General features: G+C 30.4%; 2 protein-coding genes across 2 annotated transcripts in view; one reads left to right on the top strand and one right to left on the bottom strand.

Annotated features, from left to right (window-relative positions):
* Positions 1-3,503: 3,503 nt before the first annotated feature.
* Positions 3,504-7,615, bottom strand: LOC101491199 (syntaxin-22-like). Its single transcript, XM_004512442.4, has 7 exons — positions 7,168-7,615; positions 6,921-7,014; positions 5,846-5,985; positions 5,637-5,711; positions 4,954-5,111; positions 4,779-4,879; positions 3,504-3,864 (listed from the first exon to the last, which is right to left on the bottom strand). Exons 1-7 carry the CDS (start codon positions 7,338-7,340, stop codon positions 3,799-3,801), a joined length of 807 nt encoding a protein of 268 aa, XP_004512499.1. The 5' UTR covers positions 7,341-7,615; the 3' UTR covers positions 3,504-3,798.
* Positions 7,616-10,842: 3,227 nt separating this feature from the next.
* LOC101490879 (binding partner of ACD11 1-like) overlaps positions 10,843-14,814 on the top strand; it is a 4,772-nt gene continuing 800 nt past the window's right edge. The window contains exons 1-5 of the mRNA XM_073364450.1: positions 10,843-10,981; positions 13,319-13,422; positions 13,520-13,595; positions 14,556-14,636; positions 14,718-14,814. Coding sequence (XP_073220551.1) covers positions 10,976-10,981; positions 13,319-13,422; positions 13,520-13,595; positions 14,556-14,636; positions 14,718-14,814 — 364 coding nt within the window. The 5' untranslated portion in view covers positions 10,843-10,975. The remainder of the gene's footprint in view (positions 10,982-13,318; positions 13,423-13,519; positions 13,596-14,555; positions 14,637-14,717) is intronic.

Raw genomic sequence — 14,814 nt, 5'->3', positions numbered from 1 at the left:
TTTTATGTATTTTTATGAATTATAATAATTTTAATGTTATATATATATATATATATATATTATTTTAATTAAATTTTATTTTTTAACAAAAAACTAACCTTTAAAAAAATGACATTTCGAACTTGGGTTTGCAAAAATTTAATCATAATTTAAATTTTCTATTTATCTATTTTTATGAATTATATTAATTATATATATATTAATTTTGTTATTTCAACAAAAATTGAAATAATTATTTTTTACAAAAAACTAACCTTTTAAAAATTGACATTTCGAACTTGAATTTCCTAAAATTTTATCGTAATTTAAAATTTTTATTTATCTATTTTTATGAATTATATTAGTTATATATATATATATATATATATATATATATTACTTTTGTTATTTCAATAAAAATTAAAATATTTTTTTAACAAAAAAATTATTTTACAAATGCCTATTTGGATTTACTAAATTTTTTTCATAATTTAAATTTCTATTTATTTATTTTTTATTATTTTTATGAATTATAATAATTAATTTATATATATAATTAATTTACTAAAAATTTAAAAAAAAATTGAATTTTTTTTTTTTTTAAAAACCAGTTGGAAGTCGCCATTTGGGAGTAGGCCTTCCTTAAGGAAGTCGCCATTTGAAATGGCGACTTGTAAGGGGAAAAAAATTTGAAAAAACATGGGCATTTTGGTGTATTGTTTTGAAAATGGGGTATATTAGTATATAAATTTGAGAAAGAGGGCATTCCAAAAAAATAGCCGCAAAATTGCTCTTTACATTAATATAAACTTCAAATTGAAAATAAAGAAAATATATGTAGTTGAATTAGCTTTTTATATATTTAATTTTAAATTAAATAAAGAGATTAGTTTCTATGTCGAATAATATTTTTATTCATGCATTTAATTATATTATAGTACCACTCTTTTATGTTAATTCTTAAAATATCTCCACAAAAATCAAACTAGATTGATTTGTTTTGTATAGAAAAATAAAGTATAAATTTAAATATTTGTATTTTATTAAATTATTCTTTCTTTTTTATTTTATTTTATTTTATAAATAAGTTATTCATTAGTGTTATTTTATATTTTTATGATTTTACATCTTAATTTTAAACATACATCTATTAATTTGAATTAGGGGTAGATAGCACAAGCAGGTGTTGCTTTCGCAACTGGGTTTCGAAGATGTGAGTTTGCTTTTGTTAAGAGAAATGAGAACAATGAACAGTAATTTGGCCAAAATGGCTTATTGCGAACCTTGCTTCCAAAATCCACTCAGTGAAATTGTATTGCCCCTCTATATTTACATTTTCTCTATCTAATAATATTTTGATTTTGTTTTGCAAAATAAAAATTATCTAATACATTTTTGAAACAATTTTACATTAATATACCAATTAACCTCTTTCTATTGAGTACTCATAGTTTACTTTGACTGTATGTTTCGTTTGAGTACAAGATGATTAAAATTAATTTTTTAATAAAATAATTTTGTAAAATTAATTTTAATTAAACATGAGTTGAATGTAAAGTAATTTATGTTTAAATATTTTGATTATTAATTTTTCGTGTAAAAATCACATTTAAACTCAAACAACGAAATCATAACTTCAAACTAAAATTAATTATAGAAATAGACTTAATTATGCTCGGGAGTCAAAATGAATTTTAGATGTGTAGAGTTAATTTTAATATCTTTGAATATATTTGAGTAGAACCGATTTTACATCTAAAATTAATTCTAACATAAAACTAAAATTTAGAATTTTTGACCGTAGAATTGATTCATATCTTTGAATTTATTATTTAACTAATTTTTATCAAAATTAATTTTCAGAATCAATTCATTTAAAATCAATTCATTTAAGATCAATTTTTATCACCACATAATTAAACACACTCTAAATAAGCACTTAAAAAAATGAAATTTACCTCCAAAGTTCAATTAAAATTTTCCACCTTTCTGTATCTAGATTCCATAATTTAAATTATATAGAATAATTTTGATACATAGTCAACATCTATTTTCATGTTATACATAGTCAATATAGAATATTTTACATCGTCAATCAATCAAAATCCACTTTTAAAATAGATATGATCACAATCAAGATATTTTTAATAAACAATTATGACTTATTAACAATGATGCACATCAATTATAAGTATCACACTCCGTGTTATTAGAAATGGAAATAGGTGAGACCAAACTTTTTTCTTAAATAGATAAAGCGAGACTTCTAAAAAAAGTTATTTAGTTAAAAAATGTCAAACTACATGCCACCTAATAAGCATTTTAAACAGCCTATTTAAATAAATATAAATAATATTTTTTTACTATTATAATTATTATATTAAATTTTGATTTTTTTTGTTATATATTCAACTTTTAGTAATGTGCGTTTATTAACTTCATTTAATTTTTTATATATTTAAATGTTTTATTATAAAATATAATTTAAGTAGAATGTATATAAAGTCATATTCTTCAAAATGTAATATTAAGTATCAAAATAGAACTTAACTTCACTGACATATTAATTCGTTAATCTATTTAAATATATGTTTGATTATTTATTTAATTATAAAATTAAATAGACTTTTAAATAAGTTAATAGGTCATATCAGACTTCTTTAAGTCTAAATAGTAAACTTACAACAAATTACATGCTAGACTTAGACCTTGAATTATTTAACAAGACAAGACGCAGGTCAAACAAAGCCTAACTCGGCTCAGCCTTTCCCACCCCTAGGTGTTATTATTCTTTTCTTGAGGCCAACTCCTGGGTGGATGTTATAGCTTAATATGGGGTGTGATTATGGTCCTGAAATGATTTATTATGTGAGCAATTTTTTGTTCAAGTTAGGTCGCAGTTTCTCGCTGCCTTTATACCGGATCCTCATGGGATTTAAAAATGAGTGAATTATACGATTAATGCGTGCTCCCAGTAGTGTATTTAACATTTTGTTAGTAAAACTAGGGGACGGGACGAGCAATCACCTAACGTTAATGGTGGTTTGTGCAGAAAAGAACTTTTTTGTAATGGTTCCATGATCTTATCCTTAGACCCATTACTCATCTAGAGAGGCTGTAACCACAACTATAACCTACAAACTACAATCACCAGGTTACAAGGTAGCAAATTAGTTAGAGATTTTAAAACAAGACAACAAAAAAGAGGGTCATCTTCGTTTTGTTCAACATGTACACATCCATTTTCCCAACATCTATATATCTATTTTAAGAAAATCCTTCCTCTAATCTAATGAGATATGAGGAAACTTCACACATCTATTTTCTATCAATTTTTTTTCCCTCAAATCCATGCAAACTTGCAGGGGATCTTTATTAGTTAGACCTAGTCATGCAGACCTATAAGGTTTCAATTTTGGGAAGGAAAAAACCACTAATCCAAAAGGAGAGGACGAAAAAAAAATGATTTTTGTAAATCGAGATATTTCTAGGAGTTGGAAATGCCACCTGTTGAGTTGCATATCTAAAGAAAGAGTTAAATATTTCTTCTGTTATATAAGCAAGAACATAATTTACACAACAAGCAGGATGTGACACATCCTTAAAATGCCAAACACCAACATAGATAAGAAGAACACATACCCCCTAAACAACAAAGACAGGATAGAGTATGTGACTTCCCGCGCCGTGTACTGAAACCAAATGAGACAAAGTGACAAAACCCAGTCATTCATGAGATCAGGTAAAACATTACACGGTGAAATTATCAGCAAGAGAGATTCTGTGGCTCAGTAAATACTTCATTTGATTCATAATGGACTAAACAGCAACAACAATGAAGATGATGAGAAGCACAACTCCAAATATCACCAGAAGCAAGCACACCTAGATAGCGGGGGGAAACAACAAACAGACAAGAACATTTGAGATTGACAAAGAAAAACTACATGAAGCTTTAAAATATTAAAAAAAGACACCATAAAAAAATATCAAGATAATAAAAAAACTACCACAACTCCCATAATTAGAAAATCGAGCTGAAATTAATTGTTACATAATTCACCCACCACAACCTCATACCCCTGCCCCCAGAACAAAACCCTTTCTCAATAGAAATAAAAATGGATGCACTATGCAAACTGTTGGGATCCTTTCTATATGCAAGAAAGAATTCCTAGAATAATGGTATAAAAACATAATCAAATGAATAAAGATGGTAAACAAAATGATGATTTATTATGCATGTAGTGAGGTTGAAAGAGAAGATACAAGAGATTAACAATGAAGATGATAACCTTGCACTCAAGGCTACCCCAAAGGAGCACTCTCCTTTCTCACTAGAGCACTCCCTAGTTTACAAGTTAATTATTCAAATTTTGAAGCTATCTTTCCCATCTACCAATGAGGGCTATTTAAAGACTTTCTAAGAATAGCCAAAATAACAACTCTTGACAACCACCTAACAAACTCATCAACTAACTAACTCTTAACTACCCCAATTGTCCTTATTCTGTATCCTAACACAAACTGAAAACCATACTGGATGCAATCAATGCTCGCATATTCTATTAAGTTCAGCTGTCTATGATCGGGCCTTATTTATTCCTAATGTTATGAACCATACACTCTGTAGGCTGTAGCCTCCTAATGTAAGTTCAGTACAATATGTGAGGACAGTTTCAATTCACTAAGCAATAGATTCTATATCTAATCAATAATTCCCACATTTAAATTATGTGACAGGAGGCAGAGGATACTTCAAACCAACATTCAATCATATAAAGAAAACTTATATATACCAGAGATGAACTTGATCTTTGTGTCTTTGAAGCTTTCACAAGTTGTGACTTTGCTTGGGCAGTGGTTTCATGGGAATGCTCAATGTTGGACCCAATATCATCTACATATAAAAAAAGAGTTGATAGAGGATGCATAGTTAGCAAAAGTAAATAAAGGGTGGGGAGGACTAGTTACCGATCATTGCTCCTTGCTCATGAACAAGAACAGCAAGATCTTTGAAGATCTCATTTACTTCACCAATCTGCTGCTGGATTTCTTGAATGCCTTGTTCTCTTTCCTCAATGATAGCCTCATTGAAGGAAATCTCATTATCTAAGGATATTACCTCTTGTCTGCACCATGAATAATTCAAGAGATATGGGACTAAAATAATGCAAATGGTTAAATTTGAAAAGTAGCCTTCCGATAATACAAATGCCAGTTACGTTTTCCATCAAATTTGATTTCACGTGTTAGAGTGCTGTCATTGATCATGCCACCAAATCCTTTGGTTCACTCAGAAAACTTAAAAAGAAGAAGACACCTTTTGGTATCAAATCCATTTTAGCCCAATATAACTTACATATAAATAATACAATAGGTCGAATTTAAGAAGCAACCTTTTGACAAATAATCGATGTTGTATTTTCATCAAATTTAATGATGCATGAATCCTGCCATTTATCATGTTGTCGAACTACCAACCCACATCAAAGAAAAAGAAAGGAAGTGCATCATATATTATATTGTAACTATTTAATAACCGATGTTGATGAGGAAGGTAGAGAACAGAGATATCATACTTTTGTAAATAAATATTATCGTGAGAATGGATCTGCAAATCACTTCATTTGCTAGAAATGAATATAAGAAATCACCTTCTGGACTCCACTAGAAGTGCATGCTGTTCTTGACTTTTATCAGAAATATCACCTACTTCACTGACTGTATAGCTGCAGGGCAGAAAGAAAAGCCCACGCTATAAGTATTGCAATTTGTATGTATGAGTAATAAAAACTAGTAACAACAGCGCATTAGCAGTCTTGCCCCCTCCACTATTAAACTCCAATAACATTTAGTCAGTCACCTGGATGGCTGAACTGCTTGCGGAACAAAAGGAGGGTAAGCTGTCTCCCTCTCAGCTGCAAGACGCTGTGCCTTCTGAAATTCTTTCAACACTGCCTGAAAATCTTTCGCCAATTTAGCATCTGCTATCTTCTTGGTTGCCTGCAAATACATTGAAGACCTCTTCTCATATCTTTTTCAAGGAAAGAAAATTCAAGATCACACCACACAGTACTTCTTTATTTCTTTTGACGGTAGACAATCTTCATCCATAAATGAGAATAAGATTGGTACAACCAGATTGAACAAACTTGTGTTAGGGCATTCCCCTGTCCACAATTTAACAACACAAATAGCTAAAAAAGCCAAGTACAGGGTAATGAGACACATAGAACTCGGCACACAAAAGCCAGTAAGACATTACTAAACCAACAACTTAATCCTATCAACCATACCAATTTCTTCCAAGCATGATTAATGACCAAAGAGAAAAGAGGATCTGTAGTCTTTAATCTCATCCAGTTACTGATCATTTCTTTGACTTGCATAGTGTCAAGTAGACTATAGGTTCTCAGATGTGACCAAAATTAACCACATGATCGGTAGCCATTTATAGGGTGGAGAAGATACTTGTGTAGGCAGCAGCCACCATTAGCATTGCATGCAAAATACACTTCTAAGAGGCCAAACACTTATGGCGATTTTCAACAAACACCGTGTATGGCGATTTTCAACAAACACCGTGGATACTCACATGGCTTAATTACAATCTACATCTACAATTGCAACCACATCATAACAACATCATACGCAATTGTAGTCTCATCAGTTTCATTTACTCATAATTTTTCATTGGAAAATTGTGGATAAATTTCCATAGGATTAAGGGCTCCAATGCAATTGCAAACCGTAATTCAAAAGCTTGAACATTAGATTCATTCAAAGACTAATAACTATTTTCCGCTAAACTGTAAGTCAGTTTCTAAAGAAACTTTTAGGAAGTCGTGCATTCTACGAATTGAACATATGATACCATCAAACTGATTTATTTGAACATGCAGTTGAAATAGATAATAGAAGTGAAACTTCAAACTCACATTAGCATCAACATGATGATCAATTTCACTAGCTTGTTTAAGTTTATCCGACGTATCCTTCACCAATTGTCCAATATGAAGTCTCGTCTTGTGGCTGTAAGTCACAAAAAACAGAAAACCGATCCATACAATAGGTATCTTAAAATGGAAGTAACTAACAAATTTCCGATTCAGCAACGATAATGAAAAGATCGATAAATTAATGGAGACATGTATATAGTGAGAGAGTGATGCAGTGATATCTCACAGTTTGTCGCGGAGTTCGGGCGTGTCTTTAGGGGTTCCGAGGGTGTTGACGAGTCTCTGAAAAGTGGAGACAGCGGTGTTGATCTGAAATACGCCGGAAGCCACCGCATGCGTCGGGTCTTGCTTGCCGTTGGTAAGGTTGCGGCGACCGGCTTCTAAGTCTTGAAAGCTCATTCTGCTGTGGGCGTAGCCCTAACTTTGTGGAGAAAATCGGTGAGGAAGAGAAGGGAAGTTGGTAAAATTGGATGTATCGGAAAGAGAAAGTTGTTGATGTTTTAATGCGATTTAGAGAGGGAATTTTAGAGTGGAATGGAATGTTTGGTGAAGATGATTGAGTGAGGGTGGTATTGCATGGCTACCGTGGATGAGGATGAGAAAGCACTCTTGGATTCATTGTCATTCCTTGCCGGCACGTCTACGTGGACCCATAGCACACGTGTTTCGCTCCAATATACCATTCTAAAGGGCGCTCTTCAACAAATACTTTGGAACTCCAATAAGTAATAAATTAAATATTGCATTTTTAGAATTTTTTACTATAAATTTATAATGTAAATACATACAGTATTTGCTAACACGACTGTAAAATAAATGGGGATTAGACTAAAAAAAAGTTGTATGAGTTTACAAAAGCCAGAGTTTATGGATATAATAGATTTTTTTTTTTACTTTTATGGATATAATATATTGTTTTTATTTGAATGTTTGAAGAGGAAAAAATTTAATAAAAAATAATAAGTTTGATTGAGTTTTATATTTTATTTTCACAAAATAAAAATTAAATTGATGAATAGTATATTTATTTATTTCAGTTCAAATGGATTAACATTAATAAAAATTAAAATATATACTTTAAAAATCTAAAAAAATTCAATTCAAATACTAGATTTTATAATATTAAAATAATTACGTAAACTTTTTTTTAATGACGAGAGTATATAAATTATAATATGTAAATGATTAAAAAAAATATTTAAACATATATATATTTAAGATAACACTAATGATATAGTCTAATGATTTTATTCAGATATTGGTGGTTGATTTTAGATGAAGTGAAATTATACATAAATTAATAGATATTAAGTTTATTCTATTCAATTTGAACTCGAATACAGAAGAAAAAAAATCAATTAAATTGATATGGAATTAATTTTTGAGTTTATCAAATAATTGATTTGATTTTTATATCTCTAAATGAAACTCTAAACACATACATTAAAAATTTAGGTTGAAAGATGTATTTTTTAATTAATATTTTTTGTAATTATTTTATAGGTTATTTATATAAAAAAAAAAAGTTGTTGGGGACTTTGAGATGGTCATTGTCACCCTATGTCTTAACCAAACTCCATCAATGTAAAAAAGGCAAGAGAGCAAAGTTTATGGTATGTTTAGTTGAAGAGATTTGGAGAAGAGCCAAGGGATTTTGAGGAAAGATTTGTAAATTTTTGTGTTTGATTCAAATTTAACACACGATTAGAGAAAATATATTCTTAAATTGATTTTTATTTTTAAGGAATTTGGAGGGAAGGAAAAGTGTTCTATATAACTAAAAACAATTTAAAATATTTCACTCCATTTTAACCAAATAAAAATAATTAAAAACCTTTCTCGCTCAGTCTTTTATTTTGAATCAAATATATCTCTACTTCTCTTACTTCACATTCATCTTCTCTGTTGAACCAAACAAACCATAATTTGAAAAACTCAAAAATTAAATTGAAGAAACTTTAGAAGATTTTGTTAAATTCTTCAAATTTAATCTATTTTATAATAATACTTTTAATATTAAAATATATTAATCATGAGTGTACACTAAACCTCACTTAAGATTTATTAAAATGTCACTTGGACCCCTTTTAGTTTTACAAATACACTAATCTCCCTTGACCGTTAGTTCTTTACACTCCCCTTTTAGTTTTACAAATACATTAATCTCCCTTGACCGTTAGTTATTTACACTCGTTAATTTTACATTAATAAGAAGAATAAAGAAAACTGACTTTGATCATGAAGTGCATATACTTAACTTCATTCTAAAAACACAGTTTTTAGGCATAAATCCGTCGGAACAAGGGACGACCATAGAGACGACCCAACTCCCGTTTGATCCAAGGGACGAGACGAGATTGAATCTGATCTCCGTTTGGACTGGGGTCAATCTGGGACCTGTTCGATCGGGTTGAGTTTAGGTTTTGATGGTGCAATAGGTGTGGATGTGTAACGGGTTTGGGTATGGGTCGGGTCAGAACAAAAATACGACCATGCTTGTTGGGAGCAGAAATTGTAGAACAAGAAGCGGAAGAGAAAGAAGAAGAAAAATAAGTGTTTACTTGGTGCAATGGTGGTTATGAATTTCTTGTAGATGTGGTTGAAGTTAATGGAAGCATACTTGTTATTTGTTAGCCTTCAACCACTTTGTTTGCAAAGAGATTGAAAATGGCTTCTAAGAAAAAATCAAGATAACCAGAGGAAGGAACAAATGAGTTGATTTCTCTTCTTCTCAGATTTAGGGTTAATGAACTTCCGACAATGGTAGTTCAATTTGAAAAAGAAGAATGCATATTCTTTTTTTAAAATTAATAAAGATTAAGACAACTAAACACTACCACATAATTAAAAGTTGTCACATATACATTAAATGTCTTAAAATTGACAAGGGTCTCAAAATAAGAAAGAGGCTTTTGAAATTATATCTCATTTCAAAAAATTAATTTTAAAGAGGTTAAACTTTGGGGTCAAAATTTGCTCAAAAACACTTATGGCCAAAATTGTACAATCGCAAACCTGTAAAGACTAAAAATACAATTAAATTAATATGTTTAACGTCTAAATTTACTATTTTATTTATATCTGAACATAAATTATTTTATATTTAATTTTTTTTTATAAAAAAGAAAATTAAATTACGAAATCAAACAAGGTAATCAAATATCCCCTTACATCATCATAAAAAATAACAAATAATTTATTACAACTCAATCAAACGAGTGAGAAAAATGACATTTGTTAAACAACCAGCATATTGTTGACCTCTCTAAAGAATTCAACTCGAATACCAAAAAAGATAAATAATCTCTCAAAGAAGAGATTGAATATGTATATTTAAAACAATCTCTATTGAGTCATATTAACTATTAAAATAGAGTTTTATTCAAAATCAAGAGAAGAAAAATTTAGCTATTGTTGGATAAGTTTAATACTTAATGATAACGTTTAAAGTTTAGTTCAAATTACAAAACAAGAACAACCCCTACTATAAAATATTTAACGAATCTATTATATGTATTTCGTACAAATCCACACCAAATAAAATTATAAAAATAAATTCTAAATGAACTATTTATATTTATTTAAACCAAACTTTAGAAAATTTAATCTAACGAACATCTACTTTCGGACAAGATAAGAGATGTAAAATTTCAATTGAAGAAATATTTCTATTGTCCCTAGTTGAGAGCCTTATAGTTCATTTCTTTTTAATTAGAAAAGAAATTTAAAAAAATCAATTAGTCAATTTTTGTTATCGTACGTGTTAGTTCGTCTCGGGGGACAGGTGGTTTCATTTCACGTGGTTTCGTGCTTGTTTGTGGCATTTGAAACGCTGATATCCATGGGGCTCACACGCGCGACTATTTCTCACACACGTGCGATCAATCCCTCTTAAATCTTGCAAGCAGTTTCTTTCTTCTACTCTGTCACCGCTCATCACAGCACGATTTGCTCCACCGAAAACAGTTGATTTTTATATCAAACCGGTTATCAATCACCGCAAAACTCTACCCAAAAAATTGAAATTATTTCCGATGTCGGTGAGTTCTCTTCATACTCTCCTCCGTCTCCGATTTCGCATATTTATTCTACGATTTTTTCACTAGATTAAGATTTCTGATGATCTAATTGCATGCGTACAAGCCATTTTTACCTTTATATATCAATATACCAATTAATTTTTCAATTTTTTTTATAATATATTTGATTTGATTTTTTTATAACCTTTGTATTTCGATTAATGACGGTTATTTAGCGTTTCGTATCTTAGGTTTTCTATAGGACCCACAACTATTGGGTACATGATTGTTGTAATTAGTAATTACAGAGCATGTTTTCAAAAGCTGTTATGTTACTTGTTTTTGTGATTAATTATCACCCTAAAGTTTGCCATCACAAGTTTATAACAGGACAAACGTTGCTTACACCATTTCAAGAGAATTGAACTGGGAGCTATATAAAATTGCTAATTTTTTATTGCTTATAGTTCTTCTTTTGTTTTTTTACATGTTTGAGTACTTTTTTTTTGGTGTTTTCTTTGGTACTTTTTGGTTACCTTTTGTGATCATGTGAACGGGATAATGGAAGTGTCCATAGGTTGTTTTAAAATTAAGGGATGTGATTTTGATATCAAATGCTTGATCTTCTGAAAATAGTAAAGGCTTGTGTGGTTCCTAGCTAGATTTGCATGTTGTGTCTCTACTATATGGGTTACACAACCTTCTCTTGACATTTAGAGGGATGGAGTTGTACACACGCCACTGGGTAATTGATAAGTATTCAAGCATTTGGAAAACTCTCCCTTTAAAGCCAGCAAGGAAGACGGATCAATCCTCTTAAGTACTTCACCGAGCTTATCCCATACTACTCGATGTGGGATTTAGGCACTCAGTAATATCCAAGCCCCTATAAGTTATCATGAGAGCTGTGTGAAACATGATATAAGCATGACATTTTGTTCATAGATGCTAATCTTTTGTTTACCTTTTTTATGAACAAGCAAAAGAAATTTATAGCTATAGCTACATGTCTTTTATTGTTTGAGGGTTTCTAGGAATGGAATTAAATGGAAATCACGTCAAGTATTGAATGGTGAGAAGCTGGAAATTATAGATTTCTTCTCTTGAAATTAGAAGGAGAAAAAGAGAGAAATGAAACTTATACATTTTGATAATATTTTCTTGTATATAGTAATTTGAAGGAGAAAAAGAGAGAAATAAGACTTTTACATTTATATAATAGTTTCTTGTATATGGTGGTTTTGATAATATTTTCTAGTATATGGTGATGTGTTAAAACACATAGCACTTACGTTATTCATACTAATACTTGACTCTTAATAAAATAGGGAGTGATATCATGAAATATGAAAATAACTTAAGATATTATAAGGTACTCTAAAATATTGTAAGATATGGCAAATATATTATGTGATATTTTCTAGACATTCTTGCAACTTCAAAATACCAGGTGTCTGATTGTGGAACAGTTTTATGCCTATACTAACGATTTTACCTTTCAAGTTAATTAGTGTATTAGGAAAGACATACACATTTATGACTTATCCTTTTAAAGTGGTTATATGCATATATGGTCTTAGCAGCACGATAAGCTTAACCTCTTTTCTCCTTTCTCCTTTCTTGCCCTTTTTTTAAAGAAAACACATACACACACACTTCTATTTCTCAAAATTATCTTTTGAATCTTTTAACTTGCTATCATGATATCATATTTTCTTGTCTCTGTTTGGCTGTGATTTTATGAAGTGTAAGTAGTAGTTATGAGAAGCAATTGAAGGGGCCATTATAACATACTGAAAAGAGATACCTTAAGGGGATTTTGCTTTGATAGTTGGTATAAATGAGTAATATGCTTTGAATTCTTCACTGAGAGTGAGGTTTCACAAATTTAATGCATATCCAGAGGTAGGTACTCCATGGTTTCTGTTAGGACTTAGATATAGGAGAATTAGTTAGTTGGGAGATAAGAGCTTTTATAGTTTTGTTAGTCATTTCCTATTTCTGTTTTAGTTTTGTTAGTGTATTCTATTTCTATTTTCCTGTTTCATAGGATAGTGGTTGATTGGTCATTTACCCTTTTATCCCTTTGTATAGAGAACCTATAAATAATGGTTCTCTTCCCATTTAAGAGGATCTTTTGCCAAATTTATAATTTTCATCAACTGGCATTCCGGTTGAAGGGTGCATTCGCCCTTGAGGAGCGTATTCGTTCTTGTGTATTTTGTTCTTGGAGAGATTCTCACATATTATTTTTATCTTTTTCTAAATATTAGTGTTCTTCAAATTATTTTGGAATCCAATTCTTGGGTTTCTAACAGTTTCAGAGTTTTAATGGTTGCATTCTTTTCATTTTTTAAGATAAAAACTGTTAAAGTCGGTAACGTTTCTTTGGGAGCAACTGACCGGGACATTAAGGAGTTCTTTTCTTTTTCTGGCGACATTGAATATGTTGAACTACGGAGGTCAGTTATTGCACTTGGTTTCATGCAGCCACTTTTCTTAGAGTGCATTTGTTTTTTAATTTTGTTATACAACTTCTAATTCTATATATTGATGCAGTCATGATGAACGATCTCAAATTGCTTATGTTACCTTCAAGGATTCACAGGGAGCTGAGACTGCTGTATTGCTATCGGTAATCCACTTACCATTACTTAATATCCCATCCGTCCCAAATTAAGTGGAATTCAAGGTTTTTCACAATAATTTAAAAAATTAATTAATAATTTAATGGCTAATTTTTATTAAATTATATTTAGTAAATGGATAGTGGAGTATAATAGGGACTGGTGCACATTATATTTATCTTAATTTATTTGGGGGCAAAACTGAATAAAAATTTAATGTTTTATTGAAAATAAAATAGAATGTCACCTAATATTGAATTTTTTGCTTTTGTTAAAATGTCACTTTATTTAATTTGGGACTGGAAGAATATATATTAGTATTATACTCAATTCACTTTAACAACCAATTGTCCTCAAAAATCATTTTTGAAAGTTCGAGTTAGACTTAGAACTACTGAATTGTGTCATTATTGTTAGAATAAATCATTATTGAGAGTTCAAGACTTCGAGTTTGAATTACAGGATTGTGTCATTGTTCATAATGGATTACACTAAGCTGTGAAACATAATGCAGTATTAAAGAGTTCCACATGACTGAAACTCTTATTAAAAAGTCTTCCGTAGGTCGGTCTCTCTTTTTGTGGAGACTTATTGGAAATGCATGCTATATTGACTACTGTTTGCATACTGCTAGAAACTTTTCCCTTTTCTGCTTTGGATAGAAACATCTTCTACTAGTGGAACTACCTAGAATTTCAATCGTCCTTCAGTACAAGATTAAATATAAATAGAGTGGTGTGACAGTTTATCATACAATCTTACTGATGCTAATCTGATCTTTTGGTGCATGCTTTACTATCACACTCCCTATTCCCTTCTAAGTTTGGTTATTTTATGTGGTTATTAGAAAGACTAGCTTGTGTGGTTGGATGTAGTTACATGAGTTTACAATGTCTTATGTTTCGTGAATAAGTTTGTCTAAGCTGCAATGTATATAATCAAGTATAACATAGTTTCACATATGCCAGGGAGCAACAATAGTAGACCTGTCAGTTACAATAACACTGGATCCAGATTATCAGCTTCCACCCGATGCCTTGGGGTCATCTGTGAGCCTGGCTTAGACCCTCTCTATTTTTATTGTACATACGTAGGCTGTTTCTGCCTTACAACTAATAATATTTTTGCAGGAAAATGAAAGTAAAACTCCTGGTGGTGCTGAATCTGCTTTGCGAAAGGCAGAGGATGTAGTCTCCAGCATGGTAGCCAAAGGGTTTATCTTAGGGA

This window comes from Cicer arietinum, chromosome 8 (genome assembly GCF_000331145.2).
Source record: "Cicer arietinum cultivar CDC Frontier isolate Library 1 chromosome 8, Cicar.CDCFrontier_v2.0, whole genome shotgun sequence".
NCBI lineage: Eukaryota > Viridiplantae > Streptophyta > Magnoliopsida > Fabales > Fabaceae > Cicer > Cicer arietinum.
This window is presented reverse-complemented; position numbering and strand designations above follow the sequence as displayed.